The following is a 20,724-nucleotide window of genomic DNA, read 5'->3' on the forward strand; positions in this document are numbered from 1 at the left end:
CTGGCGCCCGCTTATTGGTCCGAAGCACCCTCGCCCCACCCCCACCCCCGTCGACCAATGGGCGGGGGAAGGGGCGTGCCCCGGCGGTGGGCGGCGGCGGCGCGGGGCTCTCTCATGTTCGGCGTTGGGCCCCGGCTGCTGCCGCGGTCTCCAGAGCTGCCGCCTCAGCCACTGCCGCCGCTGCGGTCGTCCCTGACCGTCGCGGCCTCAGGGTGCTCCCCGCACGGTGAGACTGCTCTTCCTTCTGCCACCTCCCAGTTTCATCCCGCTCACAGAGATCCACTCCCAATCGAACCACTGTTCTAGGTAGTCGGTGGCTGGGACCCCTCCGGCTGGAGCTGGAGGGCTCCGCTGTCGGGTCCGGGCCAGGGAGGGCTCCTTGGCACCCGAGCTGGGGAGGTATTAGGCCCCAGGGCCGCAGGTGACTGTTAGGTGGTAGAGTTGAAGTGTTTTCCGCGGGGCGCTGTCGAAGGTATGAGTGACATTGTGAGGGTGGGGGCCTAGGGGTCAGCGCCCTCAGCAACTCCCAGCACCCCCTTCCCCCCATTGTCATCGCCTCGCTGGTGACCTTGGACGAGTAGTCTCGCTCTGACCTCGCGTGGCTCGGCACCTTCAGGGAGGAGGGCAGTGATGTTGGGGAGTATGGGCTCGCGAAACTACTGCGTCAGTAGAGGTGATGGTGGGACAGAGAGGATTATCTCTGAGGGAGAGAGTCACCGCTTCGCAGCCCGGGAGGGGTGTGATTGGGGTGGGTGGGGTGGGGGCGGCGTCCAGACGCTTTTGTCCCCTTAGAAGATGAGGATAGGATGGGGATGGAGGGTGGAGAGGATACAGATTCATATACCCAGGCCCCTGATGTCTCTTGGAGCTTGGCAATTACCACCCCGTTGTCATAGAGCAGGAGGTCTTCGTTTAGGTTCTGGACCAGTGTTTCTTTTAGTGAGCAGGGATCCTGGTGGACTGAGAAGGGAGACATTCAGTTGTTTTTCCTCTTGAATCTTGGCTTTGGGAAGTGTGGGTAAGGCGTTTCTCTGCCCAGGGAGCTGAAGCAGGTCAGAGGCAGCTGTTGCCCCCTGGACCTGGCCTCGCCTGGGTCGGGCAGTCAGTCTGGAGGCTAGAGGTGTCTGAGCACCCTCAGGCTAGAGGGATTGTGGGGAGGAGATGCTGGGGAGAGAAAGGCAGCATTTCTTGGTGGAGACAAGAGGATGTGAGATGGTGGGGGTCCTTTCCTCAGTTCAGTCCTGCTCCACCCATTTTTGAGAGAGAACATCCATAACTTACCCTTGCAACTTTGGCCTGCTGCTGGAAGGAGGAAACGTAGTCACATCCATACTGAGTTGCTGTAAAACTGTCGCAACCACTCCTGACCTCCATCCAGCCTTGCCTTTCCAGGCCTGTTCTAGGTATGCAGGCCCCAGTGAGCTGGGGCTGCTCTCTTGTTGCAGAGCACAGGCTCTAGGCACATCGGCTTTAGTAGTTGTAGCACGAAGGCTCAGTAGTTGCTGCTTTCGGGCTCTATAGAGCGTGGGCTCAGTAGTTGTGCCTCCCAGTTGCTCCTCAACAAGTGGGATCTTCCTTGACCAGGAATTAAACCTGTGTCTCCTGCATTGGCAGGCATATTCTTTACCACTGAGCCACCAGGGAAGCCCCATGCTTGAGCTTTGAGGAACAGCTTCTGTGGGATTGAGTGCTTAAGCCAGGACTGAGCCCAGAGTTGGGGTAGGGAGGGTAGGAGATTGTACAGTTCCTGGTTCAGAAAATACTTGAACAGGTTGAGAATGGGAATTGAAGAATGAATGAGAAACAAGGCCCCAAGAAGCATGTCCCTAACCACAAAGCAGAGGACAAGCTGGGGCTGGTCCTGTGATGCCTGGGACCTGCGGGCTGCAGAGAGGTGCTATTAGCATGCAGCTGTGGGATATAGGTCAAGAGTGTGGCAGGTCCTGGAGCTCTACTTTGCCATGGACAGACTGTCTTTGGCCCCCTCTCCAGCCTTGGGCACCAAGTGTGGGACAGTCTGGAGGAGCAGCTAGCACCCTGTGTGCACAGCGGGACTCTAGAGGGCTGAGAACTCTGAGTTTCTGTGTAACTGTCTCTCTGCCTAGCTGCCATTTCCTTGTTTCTGTTCCCCATGCCAGAGGCACCAGTGGGCCTGGCTGAGCCCTACCTTGGGTAGGATAACCTTGAAGCAGCTTTTCTCTCTAAAGCTGAGAGGGACCTGAGCTGGGAGCTCTCTGTTTACCAGAGAGAAGGTTCTGACAGTTTCCCTGAGAGAGTAACTGAGAGCTGAAGAAGTCCCCCAAGGCCCTTATTCCAGCTTCCCAACCCTCCCCATCCCATGACTCTCCGTGGTACCACCTCTGACAGCTCATTTAAAGAGGGGGGTGTCTTTTTTTTTTTTTTTTGCTGGAATGGGGGCATTTCCCAGGATATATATTCTTCACATTTTCTTTATATGTCTTTCTGGTTGAGGGAGGTGGACAGTGAGCTCCCAACAGTCTGCTCTCTGGCAATCCCTGGAGAACTTGCTGGCCTGGGAGTGGGGGAGGGAGAAGGCAGGATGATAGAAGGGAGAGGGAGGCCCCTCAACCCTTGAGCTGTTTTCTGAGAAGGCTAGAGGGCCTGCCCTGAGGGCCATTCCTGACTGTTCAGGATTGAAGTCCTTCTTTGATGCTGAAATTGCTGTTGCTTCAGAAAGCAGTCCTTTGGGGGATTTGTTCTACAAAGGTGGGGGCAGAGTGGGGAGTGCTGTCACAGAGCTTCAGGCAACAGCTGCACCAGACCCACTGAGGAAGAGGCCATTGCTTATTTATTCCTGTGCTGCAGGTGAGGAAACTGAGGCACTGAGGCATGAAGTAACTTTGCCATGCAGCCTGAATTTAAACCAGGTCTTTGGGGCTCTGGAGCCCATGCTCTTGACCATGGCCCTGCTGCCTCTTGGGGGCTGAGCTGCTTGGGCCACGATCAAGATTTGGCTGGCACAAGAGGAGGCCTGGGGCTTCAAGGGTGCCTGGTGTTTCTCTTTGGGCACAGCTGCTGCAGGAAGAGGCCTGATGCCCTCTTCTCCTGATTCTAATGAAGAATTGTGTGTAGCTCAGGTTCTGGCTCACAGGGGACAGCGACCAGTGAGGCTTTCTGCTGGGAAAGGAGCTTTTCCAGCCTTCTCTGGGCCTTCTCATTCTCTGTTCTCAAGGGTTACAAGGCAATGCCTGAGTGCTTGCTCTATACTGAGCTCTGGGCAGTGCAAGAGACACAGGTCCTGCCCTCAGTGACCTTCCATTTCAAGGTTGGTGGTGGCAGTGGGGAGGTAACAGCTGATTGTGGCCAGGCTAGAAGATGCCCTGTGGGAGGCACCACTCTGAGATGGGGGAAGGGGAATGCCTTCCAGCGCAGGGGTTGCTAAGAGAGCAGGGTGGGGAGCTCTTCTTCTAAGTGCCTCTGGGCCCTGATGTGCTACGTCTGCCTAAAGGGCCCACTGAGGCCCATTCTTGGGCTCCATTTAGTTTGGTCATTCATTCATTAACAAATATAAACCTAACACACCTGCTCCCTGTCAGATGCTGGACTGGGTGCTGGGGATACAGGGTTTGGCAAAAGCACAGTCGCTGCTCTTGTAAGGTGGGAGACAGAGATATTAAATGATTGCAGAAGTGAGAAAGGGAATTCTTTTTGAAGATTTTCAGGCCTATCCTGGAATGGGAGGGGATGGGAATGGGTTGTGCTGCCTTGAAAAAGGTCCCCAAGCTGAGATGTGGATGGGAGAACAGAATTATCCCAGGCAGATGGCCTGGGTGAAGGCAGGCAGGCAGGCAACAGGCAGTGGACAGGGGAGGAAGACAGGTACAGGGCCCTGCATGTAAAAGCCCTAGGAGCCTTTGCTCACCAGCCAGTTTTATCCAGGCTTCCCAGGAAGTGTCCTGGGAAGGATAGCTGTTTCCTATTCCAGGGGATCTTCCCAACCCAGGGATCGAACCCGCATCTCCTGAGTCTCCTGCATTGGCAGGTGGATTCTTTACCACTGCGCCACCTGAGAAGCCACAAAATTATGATTGTTGTTGTGTAGTCACTAAGTCATGTCCAACTCTTTTATGACCCCATGGACTGTAGCCCACCAGTTCCCCTGTCCATGGGATTTCCCAGGCAGCAATACTCAAAGGAGTTGCCATTTCCTTTTCCAGAGGATCTTCCTGATCCAGGGATTGAACCCACATCTCCCGTGTCTCCTGCATTGCAGGCGGATTCTCTACCGCCGAGCCACCTGGGAAGCTCAGGAAATGGGGGGATCTTGTCGTTTTTCCCCTGGCTGTAGAGATGTGGCTGGAGCAGCCTCTGTGCAAGGTAGGGGCAAGGCCTGGTCCCCTTGCTCTTGGCTGTGTTTCACAAGCTCTGAGTCCACAGCTTCAGGGGGTGGCTGGAGTGGGTAGGTAGGACAGGCCTCTCTCCAAGGGCCAGACTTTCTGGAGACAGCCTTAGGGGCTGCCCTTCTCTGGGACTGACCCAGAGTGCTGGCTTGGGGCTGTTCCTGCATTCCTGAGGCTCTAGCTTTGCCCTTCCCTGTACCTCCTGAGTCTTCCAATGGGGGTGCTCCTCATACCCAAGCTGTTAGCCCTGCCTTTGAGGTGGGGCTTGAGCCTTGGTGGGCTTTTGCATTGGGAAATGGGGAGGGAGGTAAGGCCTGCTCCCAGGGTAGCTCAGCACCTGAGGGGCCTTGAGGTCATGCCCTCCACAGGCCCAGCACCAACTCTGAGGCCACTCAGTGGTTTTTCTTCATTCCCTGGACCAGCAGAGGTCATTCATACATCACTCATCTCTACTTTAGTGTATATCTCTGACAAATAAGAACACATGCGTGCATGCGTGCTCAGTCCGTTGTGTCCAACGCTTTGCGACCCTATGGACTGTAGCCTGCCAGGCTCCTCTGTCCATGGCATTCTCCAGGCAAGAATACTGGAGTGGGTTGCCATTTCCTCCTTCAGGGGAAATAAGGACATACTTCTCTACATAATCTAATTCCATTATCTCACCTAGCTGATCAACTCTTATTTCTTAATGTCTAAGATCCAGTCCTGTTTATTAACATTTCCCAATTATTTCCCACGACTGAGCAACTGAACTGAACTGAACTGAGAAATGCCCTTCTACATATATTTTTCTTCTTGAAACTGACGTGGTGGGAAAAACCAGGTCAGTTGTCCCATTGAGTATCCTGCTGTCTTAGTCTCTTTGTGTATTAATGTAGCAGAACAGTTGGCAAACTTTTACTGTGAAGGGTGAGATAGTAAATATTTTAGACTTTGCAGGCTATGTGGCCTCTGTGGCAACTACTCAGAGTAGTTTTAATGTGTGTGCTCAGTCATGTCCGACTCTTTGCAACCCTATGGACTGTAGCCTGTCAGACTCCTCTGTCCATGGAGTTTTTTTCCAAGTAAAAATACTGGGGTTGGTTACCATTTTCTCCTCCAGGAGATCTTCCTGAAACAGGGATTGCTTTAGTGCAAAAGCAATTTTAGGTGGCAGTCCAGTGGTTAGGACTTTCACTGCCAGGCTTTAATCCCTGGGTCAGGGAATTAAGATCCTGTAAGCCGTGAGGGCACAGCAAAACAAAGAAACAAATAAAAGCAATTTTAGACAACATGTAAACAAATGAGCACTTGGTTGTGTGCCAGTAAAACTTTACAAAAAAAAAAAACAGGAAACAGTGGCAGCCTGACAGGCTGTAGTTGGCCCATCTCCTATCTAAAGCAACTTCCCTGTTTTATTAAAATTAGGTCACTTGTCTTGCAGAATATTTGGCCTTCTGGGTTTGTCTCCTTGCTTTTTTGTGGAGTCATTTAATTGGTTCTGCTCGCAGGTTAGACATTTGGGGCAGAACTGTCCTGTGAGCGGTGCTGTGACTTGGTGCCGCTTCACATCAGTAGGCATACTTGTGCCCCATGTCCCATTCTGAGAGGAGACTGACTAGTGCAAGACTGGCTAACGTCACTTTGCTCCATGGCAAACTTGTTCCCTTTGACCTGGGTCATCTGTCAGTGGTACTTGTGTGTCTGTGAGCATCCGCACCTTCCTGGTTTAGCACCCACTGATTGGTGTTGCTTCCAACATTTGTTTATTGGGGGGTTGCAGAATTATTTAGCATTCAGTTATTCCTTTGTTAAGGAAGAGCTATCCTTTAACCACCAGGGCTGTTTGGCCACAAGAAAGACCAAGAGACAGACTGAATTAGTTCTCTGTAAGATTGCCAGTTTTCAGAGCAGAGAGTTAGGGTGTTGCTCTTGTCAGTAGTGACAAATAAGGGTTTGGATTTGTTTTGCTTTCTTCCTTTTTTCATAATCACTGTGAATGCTCTGATTTTATATAGTTCCATCTGTTAACATCAATTGCATAATATTCTCTCTGATGCTGAAATGGTCCCAGCCCAGTGTTTCAGAGCTGTGCTGCTTACACAGGCTTCCTGGGGGTACTTCCCACTGCCTCTGCTCTGAGGCTGCCCTTGGGGACCTGAACTGGAAGGCCTGCCAATCAAGCCAAAGTCTGAACTGTGAGTTCTAATGGGTGGCAACCCTCTCATAGGTGCCTGTTCTGTGTATGGCCCTGTTTGATCACCAGGAGGGAAAGCTCTAAGAACATGTCTTATTATATAGTGAATAGTGAAGTCTCTCAGTCGTGTCCGACTCTTTGCAACCCTGTGGACTGTAGCCCCAGGTTCCTCTGTCCGTGGGATTCTCCAGGCAAGAATACTGGAGTGGGTTGCCATTTTCTTCTCCAGGGGATCTTCCGGAGCCAGGGATTGAACCGAGGTCTCCTGCATTGCAGGCAGATGCTTTAACCTCTGAGCCATCAGGGCATATAGGCGCCCCTCGAAGCCTACTGTTAATTCTAACCTGGATTGACTTGTGCAGCAAGAATACTATGACCTCTGGATGTATGATGGTACAACCTGTATGTCTGGGCTGGGCCAACTCTTGGGTCACCAGTGCCAGAACTGGCCCCTGGAAAGTGCCAGTGAAGTCCCCTTCCTTTGCTGGCTGCCTCTTCCCACCAGCCTCAGGTTTGCTGGGCACTAGAGTTCTGGGCTGGTGCTTTGACACCCAGAAACTGCAGCTCAGTACATACTGGTGGGGCTGTGGGTCAGTAGTGTGTCAGGCAAGGGTGAGGGCTCTTGGCAAATGTGGAGTGGGTGGAGGAGTAGGGGGCACAGGTACCACTTGGGCTACTGAGAGCCGCAAGGGTTTGGGTCCTTCCTAAAGGGAAACCTCTGCTCTCCCACCAGCCACAGGCCCATCAGTGGCCCTGACCCTTGCCCTCCCCACCCATCAGGCTCCTGCTGGTGTCCCTGGAGCATGGGAGGCTACTGAGCGTGACTGGTGGTGTCCGGCAGGAGCTGTGTGTCTCACCCTGTGGCAGGGAGGGCGTCCATGGCTGCAGCCAACAAGGGTGAGTGCCTGCCTGGTCTGCTGGGGTTTGTAGAGTCTTATAGTGCACCCTGGTGGGAAGGGGTATTGTTGCATGTGGGATCTGCGTTGGCTGTGTGTCTGTCTGTCTGTCTGAATGTGAGGTATGAATTATATTACATCAGTAATTACACCCGTGTCTGTGCTGGGGACGCCCAAGCACTAGCAGGGAACCTTGGTGTGCTGCCCTCATGGCCCCATGTTCCAGCCTCCCTGTTCCACTGTGGAGGTTGGTAGCACAAGGGGCTTGGTGTGAGCACGGAGCCTCAGAAGTGGGTAGGGCTACAGTAGGTTGTGGAAAGGAATTGGGGTTTCATTCAGAGTCCAGAAAGACTCATAGAAGGTTTTAGGTGAGGTAGGATATGAGGGTTAAATCCGAGGGACTCAGCAGGGAAATGTGGAAATGCCAGGTTGACCCCTTGGGCCTCCATTGAGTCTTCATTGTGTGCAAAAACCCAGGCAAGGACTGGCTCAGACCCTCACCAAGCTCCTACTAATCTGCCTGCCTTAACTCCCTGCCTGCCTGGCCTTGGAAAACCTGACCCAGTGAGGGACAGCCGAGGGCCATGTGAGGAGCTCAGCGGAGGAAGGAAAGGTTTCTCTGGGAGGGGTCCTGGAGCTCCCCTGGGTTCTTCTCACCTGCCAGTGATCAGTAGTGAGGTTTAGAGGAAGCTGCAGCCCCTTCTAGGAGGGCTGAGTGTAGTTTTTGACCCTCTCTGTTTCTCCCACCCCCAGGCAGGTCCCATAAAGCCCAAGCCCATTCCTGTCTCTGCCATTTTCCCCTCTCAAGGGGGTCAGCAGGAGGAGCAGGCAGAGGGCCTCAGGACTGGCAGATCTAGAAGAGAAGGCCTAAGAGATGGGGAGCTTGGAAATGTGAAGGAGAGCACAGGGCAGGGTATCCTGAGCACTGGGGCTGAGGCCCACACTGCCTGGGGTTTGGTTAGCGTCAGGACTGTCTCTTCCCTGTCAGCCCCATTCCCTCTAAGTGAAGGGTCATATTAGCTAATCCCTAAATCTCCTCATACCCTTTGAGGGTGTGCATTTTCTGTGGGAGGACTAAGCAGGCAGGGGCAGATGAGAGTCTCAAGCCTTATGATCTCCATTGTCCAGTAGGATGTGGCCTAGCTCAGCAGTGGATGCTGACTGATATGAAGGGGCAGTCACAGGGGCAGGGCAGTGACACGGTGGAGTAGTTTCCTGGGGCTAGGAGAAGGCAACACCCCTGGAGCTCTCTCCCACTCTCTTCGTAGGCAACAAGTCCAGAGTCCGGAGTATCCGCTTCGCAACAAGCCATGATGCAGAAAGCTCCCAGAGTCATGTCCACTTTGATGAGAAGCTGCATGACTCTGTGGTCATGGTCACCCAGGAGAGCGACAGCAGCTTTCTGGTCAAGGTATGTGCATACCTCCCCCCCTTATAATCATCAACTTTATTCCCTCTGCCTTCTCCCTGGCCCTGCCCAGCTTCCTGGGCCTGTTTCATTTCCTCTAAGCTGGCTCCATCTTTGTCCTTCCCTGGGCCTTGGTTTCCCCATCTGTAAAATGGGAAGCGTGCGACTGATGAGATGAGTGCACTTACGATGTTACTTGAATGGGAATGGGGCTTGTTAGCATCAGCATCACCCCAGCCATTGCAGTTGGAAGGCAGGTGTCCAGGCTTTGGTGTCACAGGCCTGGGTACAGTTCTGGGCCTCCTATTTTGGCTCTGTGACCTTGGGCAGGTCACCTTGATTTTCCTTCTCTCAAGCAGAGACAACTGACACCCCAAAGAACTGGAAATGGAAGGGTGTATGTATGTGAGGCTAATTATATTGATAACACGGTGTGACTTTATTTACTCTGCTTTGCCAAACCTCTGGCTGATTGAAGCTCTTTGCAGTAGTATTTATCACCTCTATGATTTTCCTTTCTCTTTCTCTTCTAGTGTCCATACCTCATACACCCTTGGCTCCTCCAACTACTGGGACACTGTTAGATCTCACATCCATTTGGGAGGGGCAGGAAGAATTCTTTGGAGGGGATGGATTGGAGGGAAACAGGGAGTGAGGCCTTAAGGTTGGACAGTATACCAGGGCTCCCATGTTGAGCCCCGGAAGGCATGGAGGTGAGCATGGTGGTTGGCGTCTGATCTATTGAGACCACCCTGCAGAGGGGCCCAGAGTCATAGCCATTTCTGCCCAAGTCTGAAACCTTTGCTCTTTCTCCAAGAGCTGACAGTTTCCCCAAGGGAGCAAACAGAATGAACCCAAACTTTCAAAAATAGCTCCCTGCCTCCCATTGCAAAATCTATTCATGTCCATGGTAGAGAAGACTTGAAAGATAGAGAAAACTATAAAGAAATTTAAAAGTATCTGCAATCATACTATCTGGAAATAACTATGGGTAATATTTTGATGTTATTCCAGTTTCCTTTCTAGCTTTCTTTCCAAAAATGAAAAGCTGGTATACCAGCGTACACACTGTTTTTTGGTTGCTTCTGTTGTGATCCATCTCCTGTTTGTTTCAGTAAATAATTTTCCATGAGATTTTACAACTGCCTGATATTCCACTATATCTGTCATCATTGATTTAGCTGGTTCCCTGTTCCTGGTGTTACAGTTGTTTCTATTTTGTACTGTTATAAATAGGGCAGTGATGAGTTTTGTTTTTTTTACATCTGAGTATTTCTCCAGGGAAATACTGCAAGTGGTGCAGCTGGATCACAGGGTACAGCCGGTGATTAGCAGGCACAGCCAGAAAGCCCTCTTGAGAGGTGTGCCCTCTTTTAGCAGAGTGTGGGAGCCATAGGGACTGAGCTTTATCATGCAGTGACATCATCCTGATCCTACTGAAAGGCTAAATACTCCCTCAAAAGACAGGGCCATCCATTTCCTGAAACTGAGCAGGAGAGCGCATGCCCTGTGAGCTGTGCATACAGCACGCACATTACCCCTCCTGGACAGGCACTCCAGTCAGCCTACCTGCCCAACAGCTACCCTGGCCTGTGACCCGTCACATGACTGAGTTTCTGAGGATGGCAAAGCTGTGTGTATGAACAACAGAAGTTTCCCAGGCCGTGAATCAGGGCTGTTGGACACAGTGAGCCTTTGAATGGGCAGGCATCCATGTTCGGGTGCCAGCAGGGCAGGCTGGATTCCAGGTTCCATGACTGGTGCCAGTCTTGTGGGCCAGCCCTGGACTGACAAAGCTTGTCTACTGTCTGTTTTTATGATTCTGACCCACCCTCCATCTTGTGCTATCTATGTTGCCTGGTGGCCTCACCATGAGTGACCAGAGGACCAGTGTCCCTGGGCACATGCTGATAGTGGTGGGGGCAGGTGGATAGCCTGTGTAGTGGGGTTTTGAGCCTTCCCTGTGGGCAGTGGCTGGTGCCTTGCCGTGTGGCAGGAGTAGCCAAGAGGTCCAGGGAGGACTATAGCTTGACCACACTGTGGCCTTCAGCCAGTCATTTCCTGGCTTCTATTTTATCATCTATAGAATGGGCCACCAAGGAACTTCAGGGCCCATGAGACAGATATGGGACAAGTAATAGGGGTGGGGTCCTTGAAGAAAGGGCCTGGAGCTGCCAGGCCAGGGGTGTGAACCAGCTAAAATGATGGAGGGAGTCAGAATCCCCTGGGATTGTCAAGGAAGCAAGTGGAGGGCCCACAGGATCACCAGTGGTACAACCTGGGCGGACCCTGGGGGAGACTGTAAGTGAAGGTGCCTCCATCCCCCACCCCTCCTGCTGCAGGTTGGCTTCCTGAAGATCCTGCACAGGTATGAGATTACCTTCACTCTACCGCCAGTGCACAGGCTGAGCAAGGACGTCCGAGAGACACCTGTCCCCAGCCTGCACCTCAAGCTCCTCAGCGTCATGCCCATCCCAGAAGGTGCGTCCCCTGCTTGGGGTGCTGGAAGCTTGCCCTCCTCCAGCAGAGCCTGGGTGTGAGCAGGAGTGCCAGCATGGGTACTTCCTTCCCCCATCAGGGGCTGATGGGTAGCTCAGAAACCAGGAGACATGATGCCTCTTTATGGGCCTGCTGTGTCACAACTTGGCAGGTCCCATGCCCCAGCCCTCACTCCTGGACAGAAGTCTATGGGTTCACACAATTGACCTATGTCTGCTCACCACCTGATGGTTACTTCAGGGGGATGGTGGGAGCCACTGAGGAACTGCTCTGGGCCTCTAGCCCTTCCTTTGCCAGGGGAAACCTACTGGAACCTCAGGAACTTTGCGCAGCTGCCTCCCAGCCCCCACCAGACCTGAAGTTGCTTTTCCATACCCTGCCACCTTCAGCACCCCTCTTCCCAAAGGCTAGCGAATCAGTTTCACCATTTACAGAAACCCCAGCTTCAGTTTCATGTCCCCCCTACCTCCACTTCATAATTTTGCCCTTAAGTGGGTTGAGCAAGCCTCCTCAGGTCTTTGCCTCTTGCCACCTGATCTGCTCAGTCCCTGCCCTGCTACTCCCTCTCTCCCCCATCACCCTCTCTCCCTGCCTGTGATTTTGGGGAATCCCACCTCTTGCAAGCATGAGTTTGACTTCTGGCCTACATGTAGAGCTCATTGAAGAATGGCAAGTTCCAGAGGCCTGTGTACCCAGCCCTGGGGGCAGGGGTGGAGGGAAGTTTGGGCCATCCTTGCTCCTCTAGAGGTCTTGGTGGTGGGTGGGGACCAGTGAGTGCTGGGGGGCAGGAGGCCACAGAGGTGCTGATCGCCCTGGGCAGGTTACAGCGTCAAGTGTGAGTACTCAGCGCACAAGGAGGGCGTCCTCAAGGAGGAGATGCTGCTAGCCTGTGAAGGTGGCTCCGACACCTGCGTGCGCGTGATGGTGCAGGCGCGCGTCATGGGTGAGAGCTTGAGGCCCAGGTCTGGCTAGAGGAGGGAGGCACCAGCTTGGCTACAAGGAGTTTCCACCCTCCTTGAGTCTGAAAAAGGGATCCTTGTTTTGGCCCATTCCCAGTCTCCTTGGTGGGTGCCTTTCTCCCCATCCTCTAGCAGAGCTGGGAGGGAAGGTAGAGGAGTCCCCTTGGAGTAGGTGGGGCTAGGGTCCACCCTGGCATACTGACTTGTTGCCTGTCTTGCAGACCGACACCACGGCACACCCATGCTGCTAGACGGCGTCAGGTGCGTGGGTGCTGAGCTAGAATACGACTCCGAGCATAGTGACTGGCGCGGCTTCGACTGAGGCCCTCGGCACCACCTGCCTCGGGGCCCTCGGCCTTAAACCCAGCCTCATCCCCCAGATGCTGCATGACGGTGCGGCTTCCTCCCCCTTCCCCAGAGTGGATGTGCAGTTGGTGTGTCCACGGGCCTCTACGATAGAGCCTTGCCCACGCCTCTCACTTCATTTGTGCCACCTTCCTGCCCCTCCAACGTCCTCTTCTCCCACTTTCTCCTGTGTGCCTCAGCCTCCTGCTGGAAGAAATGGATTGAGCCCCCAAGGAGGCTATCTGAGGAGGGCCAGGGGAGGGTTGTACCCACCCTCACCCCAGCCATAAGGGCTCTAGTCAGAGCCTAGGAGAGCAAGGAGCTGGCTCTGTGGTGGAGCTGCCCTATTACTACTGCTGCTGTCTCGCTTTAGCCACCTCTCTTGTCTACTGTTTTTTCCACTGTTGTCCATGGTGAGGAGGAGGGAGATGCAGTTCCCAATCCCTACCCCCTAGGTCTGTGTTGTTTTTAAATGACTGGTTGGGATAAAATCCTGAAGAAATAAAACTTCCAGTGGATACCAGAAGCCAGCAGGGTTTTTGTTCTCCAGGGCCCTGAGAATGCCCAGTCCTTGCAGATGGGCCAAGGAACAGTTTTGGCTACTTGCTCTTTTTGGAAGCAGGGTTACTTTGTGGTATTATAGCACCTAGCCCCCAAAAAGGTATGTGTGCATGGTGGCATTTTAGGCCTGCCAAGATGAGCGTCTGCACGCGGAGGGGCCTTCCATCCAGGTCACAGAGAGGTCTTGTGGAATGGGGTGTTCAGTTTGGGAGGCTTGACCAGAGACAGCAGCACTCCTTTCTAATCAATTCCCAGCCCCATGCACAGCTGAAAACCTCCCTTTGTAGAACCTAGCCACCCTAAGCCTTCCACTACTCCACTGTTGGAGTCCCCCCTTGTGAGGTACCAGAAGGGTATGGTTTCACCTTGAGCTTTATTGTCACCTTAGGGTTCTCAGGCAGGTGGGGCTGCTGCATGTCATGGAAGGGCAGGTACACTAAATTGATGGCAGAGCTGGGACCAGTGCTCTTTCTGTCCTCCCTACTCTCCTCCCTCTCCATGGCTGGATAAATACGTGTGTCATGCCCAAGCTTCCCCTGGGGCCTTCTCAGATAGAAAGGAACGCCCCCCTCAGCATGTTATCCCACATCCCCCTCGCCCGTACCCTTCTCATAGCCTGCTACTGCCCTTTCTACAATTAACATTCATACTTGGGTGGTCAGCACCACACCCAGGAAGGTCCTGCTGCTTCTGTCCCTCTCCTGTCAGCTCCAGTCCTTGTCCTGCCTGGCTCCCTATGTAGGCTGAGCCAGTCAGTCAGTGCACTCTGCCCTTTGGCTCCAGACCCTGCACAACCTCCTCCCTCTTGCTGTCCTGCCTGCAGCTGTACCCCCACCCTCACCCCCCAACTCCCACCCTGGCCCCTAGTTCAGACCAAGGGTCAAGCCTTCTGATGCAGTCTGCTTTCAGGACCACGTGCTCCCTATGGGGATGCCTTTGCAAAACTTTTAAGTCTCCTTGACCTCAGTCCTTGGAAGTGCCTTTCAGTCAGAGGGCTGAGGCCCAATCCCAAAGCCTGAGTTTCTGGATGTGTCCCCACCCATTCCTCCTGCGACCTCATCTCCCCGGGCAGGATGGCGGGAAACAGGGCGGATTTATCTGCCCGAGACCTGGGCCAAGAGTTCTGTTGGGCTGGGGCCCGGGGGTGGGAGGATGCTGGCACTGCGCCCTCAATTGGAAAGAAAGTCGATGGCAGCGCGCACGGAGCGATTGGTGCTGACATCGACGGCAGTGACCTTAATCTCAGTGTCGCCAAACTGCATGGCAGCGCGGATCTCGCGGCGGCCGGGGGACGCTCCGGCGGCGTCGGGGCCTCCCTCGGCTGGCTCAAGCTCGAGGCTGAGCGCGCCACACTTGCGCACTCCTGGGTCAGTGATGAAGCGCGCGTCCTCCGCGGCGCAGCAGTACAGGTTGATGAGCACTCGCCGCTGTCCTGGGCGCGCTGGGCAGTAGCTGCGCCGCACCTCCTCGCCCAGGGCCACCGATTGCTCGGCGGCCACGAAGCGCTCAAAAACGTCGGTGCACCAGCGGCGACCGTCGCGAATCAGCAGCTTGTCAGGCGGGTGAACACCAGCCACGAAGCGGTTGAGCACGCCCACACCATATGTGAGCGGCGATCTACGCACCCGAACCACTCCTGGCGCCTGCCCAAAAAGCACTGCGCCTTTGAGGATGGTGAGGGCTACGTCGTGCGGGACCACCACACGCAGGCCACGGGCGCCCAGAGCTGCCTGCACCGCGTGCTGCAGCATAGCCGACTCGGCGAAGCCGCCCACCAGGAACAGCAGTTTGACACCCTGCACCTCAGGGCGCTCCAGCAGTGCTTCTGCGGGGACGGGTGGGGGAGGGGGTAAGGAGGACGGACGGGGAGTGGGCCACTGAGGCTACCGCTGCGCAGCCACTGGCGCTTCCCTTCTGCCCTCCTGTATGCCTGGGGCAACGAGAAACTAGCCATTTCACTATAAAACCTTAGCCTGGCTTGGATGAAGAAAAACACAGAGCACTTTCATGAGGGACTCTGCCAGCCTCATAGCCTCTGCTTCCTCAACACTATCTCGCTTTCCCACTACACTGGAGGGCTTGAGTAAGGGTGTGAATTTACACGTATTAAATGCCTACTGCGTGCAAGACATTGTGCTCACTCTCTAGATACTTAAACTCGTTTAAATCACTGTGATAACAGTGAAGTGGTCCTCACATACAGTGAAGTGGTCCTAACAGTTTGGGAGGGACCTAATACTAGCTGGGGAGTCAGCCACGAGTTTCTTTAACCTGGCAAGACTACACATCGTCCTATTTCTTAATCCCCACGGCATTACATCCTCCAGGTATTCCCGATGATTCTGGGTCTCATTCCAGTGTATGGATTTGGGGAAGTTTCCAGGTACTAATCGGGGGAAATACTCTTGCATATGGGTGTGTATGCTAAGGTGAATGAATGACCCAAGCTTAGGCACTCACCTATGTGCTGGATGATCCCGCTGACGGTGGGCTGAAAGAGTTCGTTCATGGCCTCACAAGTCATCCTGAGCATCCCATGTGAGGACCACTTCACGAAGTTCACGCTGTAGATGGTGAAGGAGGCACAGGCCCATGGGTCAGGGTCCAGGTCCTACCTCTATTCCAGGCCAAAGTACCTGGGCACATTCTGTATTGTGCCAACCACACTTCTAGGGGCTTTAGACTCAGGTCTGTTCCTGGTCCAGTCATGAGGTCCCAGGAGAGGAGCCTCCTTTTGCCTTAAGCAGAGGAACACAGACCGGTTGGTTGGCAGGGGTGTGGGTGTGTGTGTCTATGTGTGTGTGTGTGTGTGTGAGAGAGAGAGTAGGTAAGGCTGTGGGGAATATGAGATAGATTTTGGCCTTTCCGGAGAAGGCAATGGCAACCCACTCCAGTATTCTTGCCTGGAGAATCCCAGGGACTGGGGAGCCTGGTGGGCTGCCATTTATGGGGTCGCACAGAGTTGGACACGACTGAAGCGACTTAGCAGCAGCAACAGCATTGGCCTTTCCCTGGGGGCTCAGGATTCTCTTGCCTCAGTTTGGGCTGCAGATTTCAGCTGGGGTACTCATGCCCCTCCCCCTGCCTCCACCTGGGCTGGCATGACTTGTGCCTGGGCCAGATCAAGTGGATCCCCTGCCTCCTGGGGCCCACACCTTCCCCTGTAGGGGCGGTCCCCCGCTCACCTGCTCTTGCGCAGGGCCATCTCCACATTGTGGCCTCCCTGCTTACGGTAGAAGTCAATGAAGGAGAACGGTAGGGAGATGTTGAGCGCCCCTGTACGGTGTGGGCCTGCAGTGCGTTTGCGGGCCTCGAAGGCTATAGTCAGATCCACCCAGGCTGCTGGACGTTGCCTTTTGAAGGTGGTGATGAAGTCCTCACCAAAGATGCGGCCCAGCAGCTGCTCGAAAGCCAGGTCCACGCCCACCGCACCACAGGGGCCGCCTGGCATCCAGCAGAGAAGGAAGAGGGCAACAGTGCTCATTCCGCTGCCAGGAGGTGCTGGCAGGGCAAGGGCGCTCTGGGTACCAAGGGTGCTGCCTGGCTACTCACCAGACGCCTTGTAGAGCTCCTTGAGGGTGCCATGGGGCTGCTCCAGCTGGTGCACAGTCAGGTCCACTGTGCCTCCCCCACAGTCTGCCACCACATAGCGATCTCCTGTGGGGGCAAGCATGAGCACACACTTGTGGCAGTTTAGCTCTGGACCCTCTGGAGACTCAACCAGCCTTCAGCCCTGCCCCAGGTCCTGGCCCCTGTCTGCAGGGCTGTGGGGGTAACGTTGAAAGGGGCTTCAGGTCACCGGGTAGGGGCACAAGGTGTAAGGGAAAATGATTCCAGGTTCTGCAGCTCCACCTGCAGAGCATCCCCTGGAGGAAGGGGGGTTAGTGGCATGGCTGTGAGTGGGGGTGGGAGTGCAGGCGATGGTGAGGGGGCTACCAGCTTAGGTACAGCTGATGGAGTTGGAAGGGGCAGGGTTCCTAGAGGCTGGAGCTAACTTCGGGAATGTTTTCCCACCTTCAGTATCTGGTATCCCGCAGGGCCCAAGGAATATCCCTCCATCGCCCTTCCCTCCCCACCTGCTTGCAGATCGGCCCACAGCTCTCCAACACCCGACTCCACCAGGAATGTCCGGCTGTGGCGGGATCTTCGAAGCTGCTCTCGGGCTGAGTGTTGAGGGACAGCAGGACAGTCAGGTCAGGAGGCTGCAAGACCTTGCCTTAATATAGAGGGGCTCAGGCCATGGCAAAATCAGAATTAGGAAGGTCTAGAGGAACTGGGGAGGAGGGGAGACCTGAGACCTGTCCCTATCATAGAAGGTTGACACAGCAGTCTCAGTGCCTAGTCCTGGCAGCAGGAGCCTGGGGCTGGTGGGGGTGGGGGGACAGCTGACATGCTAGGAGGGGAGGGAAAACTTATCAGTGCTATTTAAGGAAAAGGTGAAGACCTCCACCTTCAGCTCAGAGTACCTTTGTCAGTAACCCCAGCACCTCTTCCTAGGGTAGGCTGTCACCACCCCTACCACCCCTAGCCCCACCCCCACTCCCCACCTCAGATTCAGGGTTGGATTGAGTCCTCCCATCCTCAGACAGTGCTACTCCAGGGCACGGTATAGTCTTCAGCGCCTGCCTCCAAGGCCACCACTAGGCAGCACCCCTGGGGTTGGCTCACCCTGACGGAAGCTGGAGTCAATGGAGCGGCGTTCGCCCAGGCACCCTCTGCCTGGAGCTCGGCTACTCAGATCCACGAGCTGGTGCAGACGCAGCTTGCGGCAGTAGACAGAGGCAGCCTCAGGCTCCAGGGCGATGAGTAATTGCTCTGCATCCTCTCTCGACACTAGTCCAGCCTGAGGATGGTGGTTGGCAGGGTTGGGGAGCATCATGGACCAGGCATCACACTGAAATGGCACCTCAGTGCAGGCAACCAAGGCTTGTGGGGCTCCTATCTCCTCCCCATTATACCGCAGCCACATTAGGCCTCTCAAGGCCCTTCCATTTTGCATAGATTTGGAGCTGTCTCAGAGCCACCCTATGACCAGCCTTGGGGTGGGAGGGATGGCTGCGGCCAAGGATGCCATGGGGTTGCCCAGCAAGGAGGGACCTTAGACTGAATGAAAACCTAGAGCACCTGGGATCTGCCCCAGGCTGCCCAAGGTGGCCTGGGCTGCAGGAAGGTCCCCTTCATAAGTCCTGGGTTAGCAGCTGACACTGGCTGAGGGGGTTAGTGGAGACTCCAGAACAGTGTATTAGGGGGTATAATGGCCAGACCATCAATCAGAAGGGATGGTGGGGGAGTCCCCTTTAGCTTACTGAACTCCCTTTCTTCACTGGTAATGGACAGTGGCCATGGGCTTCCCCACTCTCTAGAGAACTTTGTTCTCAAGGAATGTGATATAGAAGAAAAGACACTTTAACAGTGAAATTTCAGGCACCAAGGCAAGCAAGCTAGGGGGGAAAAACACTTTCTATTACTTCCTGCATCAGGACAGGGGATCCCCATAGGAAGTACTTTATGGTTTTGTGGGATTCCTCAGATTCTGACCAGGTTGGGGGATGGGTGGGTATCAAGACTTCCTGCCCAGGGCCAGCCCTTTCTGAACTGACAGCCAGGGAACAGTGTGGGAGGAAGCAGGGTGGGTAAACCAGCAGGGGGCTACTGGGGTGGGGGGCGTTTGTTTTGGCTGGGTGTGGCCATGCTTTCATTCTGGTCTCTGAAAGGGGGATGGATGCCCACTGGCCTTGTGGTTAGCTCCTTCCAGAGACAAATGAGGGCACCTACAGATTTGACACATAAGAAAAGGTATGTTTCTGGGGGGTTGGAGGTTCTGGTATCTTCCAGGGGAGGGTGCACTGGAATTCCTGAGACTGCTTTTGGAAATCCTCGGATGTCCCCCCAAGGCCCCAGTTTCAGGGGCAGGATCAAACAATGAGTCCCCCTCCAACCTTCCCATCTCCACTGGGGGCGGGGGGGTGCCTGAGCTGCAGTCTCCCTTTCTCCAGAACTTTGGGCCTCTCTTATGTTAGGAAGATCAGCAAACATTGGCCAAAATACCTCCCTTCATAGTTTCATAGTCTTACCCTCTGCTCAAGAACTTAAACTGGTTGGGGCTGTGGTAAAAATACTGATGTTGGCTGAAGTGGATGTTCTTGGCGTCCTGCCCAGCTACTGTCAGTGTTACCTGCCATCAGCTCCCTGCTGCCCCTTCTCTGGAGAACTGCCTTCAACTGAATGGGAACTACTCACTTGGGGGGGCTTACTCCAACCAGTTACCAATGACAGACTGATAAGGATGGACAAAAAGCCACCCCTCTTGCCTCCCTGTGGCTAACACTAGGGTACAGTCTCCCTCCAGAGCTCTCCATGGGATCAGGCTGAGGCTGGGCTCCAGATGAGGACCCGTCCCCGTGCAGCTGTTTCTCCTGTCCTGCTTTCCTCACTCCCCTTTCACCTGAGAGTCCTTCTTCAATACACTACATGCACAAGAATTCCCATCTTGGACTCTGCTTCTACGAAACCTGCATTAAGACCCTGGTTAAGCTGGCCTGGGCTGTCCCTGGTCCCTCAGCTCTCTGTTCCTACAGGCCCACCCCCTCTCTTGGTGGCAACAACCCTCCAAAATGCCCAGCAGGGTGGGGCTGGCAGTCTTTACTCGATGGCTCTGTGGTCCCAAGGGTGGTGTATGAATGAGGGTGTGGAGCCACGCCTGGGGCCCTTCCGAGCAACATCCACAACTCTGCCTGCATGTTCTCACCAGGTAGGCAGCCTCCCGCATGAACTGCTTGGCTGGTTGTTTCCAGATGGCAGGTACGGTCAACACCCAGCGCACCGTGTCCTTCTCCAGCAGCGACGGGCACTGCTCCCTCAGCTCCTGGAGCACAACGGGGCAGTGAAGGGAAGAGCTGGCTTGGTCTGAGGGGCGTGTCTTTATAGGAGCTGGAGGAGCTAATCAGGCCTGGGGAACTTCCCAGCTGACTTGGAGGAATCTTAACACCCCCTTTCCCACCACCACCCACCTCCCCAACCCCTGATGCAGGGCTACCAGATAGGAAGGCAGAGGACTGGAAAAGATGACCTCTGTCTTCTGACAGTGGCTACTCAGTGGATGGGCTGAGGGGAAAGGATGGGCCTGGGGGTTGTCCACCCCAGTAAGCAGAGATAGGGTCACAGCGCACCTGAAGGGCATGCTCCTTGAAGAAGCGCAAGGCATGAGCGAATACCTCCAGGGCAGGCATTTTCTTTCCGTTTACTGCTTCTAGCTGGGTCTTCAAAGTGAGATCCTGGCAGGGACATAGGGCAACTCTGTAGGAGGCCACAGCTCTCCATTTCCTGACAACCTTATATTTAACCCCATTTCCTGTGCTCCCCTCTTTGGTACTGTCCCACTCTGGCTCTAATCTTACATCAGTTCTTCTCCCCAGCCCTTCCCTTTACCCTATTATACCCCATGGTCATGCCTCCATCCCTTAAGTTCAAACTCCTCCTCCAGGCCCCCCTCACCTTTTAGCTCTGCCCACCCTCTATG

At 54.5% G+C, this 20,724-nt stretch overlaps 2 protein-coding genes across 6 annotated transcripts in view; one reads left to right on the forward strand and one right to left on the reverse strand.

Annotated features, from left to right (window-relative positions):
* The first annotated feature begins 69 nt into the window (after nucleotides 1–69).
* On the forward strand, nucleotides 70–13,170 carry ADISSP (adipose secreted signaling protein). Of its 2 annotated transcripts, none has more exons than XM_055544312.1 (6): nucleotides 70–226; nucleotides 7,271–7,434; nucleotides 8,702–8,844; nucleotides 11,184–11,322; nucleotides 12,161–12,283; nucleotides 12,521–13,170. In XM_055544312.1, exons 2-6 carry the CDS (start codon nucleotides 7,416–7,418, stop codon nucleotides 12,619–12,621), a joined length of 525 nt encoding a protein of 174 aa, XP_055400287.1. In that variant the 5' UTR covers nucleotides 70–226; nucleotides 7,271–7,415; the 3' UTR covers nucleotides 12,622–13,170. The 2 variants fall into 2 exon arrangements, with proteins under 2 accessions (XP_055400287.1, XP_055400288.1); XM_055544313.1 differs by having other exon boundaries at nucleotides 71–226; nucleotides 7,318–7,434.
* Nucleotides 12,296–20,724, reverse strand: part of HSPA12B (heat shock protein family A (Hsp70) member 12B) — an 18,315-nt gene continuing 9,886 nt past the window's right edge. For 3 of the 4 annotated variants that reach the window (XM_055544307.1, XM_055544311.1, XM_055544310.1), the window contains 8 exons: nucleotides 20,375–20,479; nucleotides 19,954–20,070; nucleotides 17,874–18,048; nucleotides 17,282–17,368; nucleotides 16,758–16,862; nucleotides 16,391–16,649; nucleotides 15,666–15,769; nucleotides 12,296–15,030 (listed from right to left, as the gene is read on the reverse strand). In XM_055544307.1, coding sequence (XP_055400282.1) covers nucleotides 14,375–15,030; nucleotides 15,666–15,769; nucleotides 16,391–16,649; nucleotides 16,758–16,862; nucleotides 17,282–17,368; nucleotides 17,874–18,048; nucleotides 19,954–20,070; nucleotides 20,375–20,479 — 1,608 coding nt within the window. In that variant the 3' untranslated portion in view covers nucleotides 12,296–14,374. The remainder of the gene's footprint in view (nucleotides 15,031–15,665; nucleotides 15,770–16,390; nucleotides 16,650–16,757; nucleotides 16,863–17,281; nucleotides 17,369–17,873; nucleotides 18,049–19,953; nucleotides 20,071–20,374; nucleotides 20,480–20,724) is intronic. The other variant, XM_055544309.1, reaches the window with a different exon arrangement.

Source organism: Bubalus kerabau, chromosome 13 (assembly GCF_029407905.1).
Source record: "Bubalus kerabau isolate K-KA32 ecotype Philippines breed swamp buffalo chromosome 13, PCC_UOA_SB_1v2, whole genome shotgun sequence".
In the NCBI taxonomy this organism is placed as follows: Eukaryota; Metazoa; Chordata; class Mammalia; order Artiodactyla; family Bovidae; genus Bubalus; species Bubalus kerabau.

What these genes read in the sequence shown, in the direction of transcription:
- ADISSP (XM_055544312.1), top strand. An exon ending in ACAGCAGCTTTCTGGTCAAG is followed by an intron (nt 8,845 to 11,183) that starts GTATGTGCATAC and finishes CTCCTGCTGCAG; the next exon opens with GTTGGCTTCCTGAAGATCCT. An exon ending in CGTCATGCCCATCCCAGAAG is followed by an intron (nt 11,323 to 12,160) that starts GTGCGTCCCCTG and finishes CGCCCTGGGCAG; the next exon opens with GTTACAGCGTCAAGTGTGAG.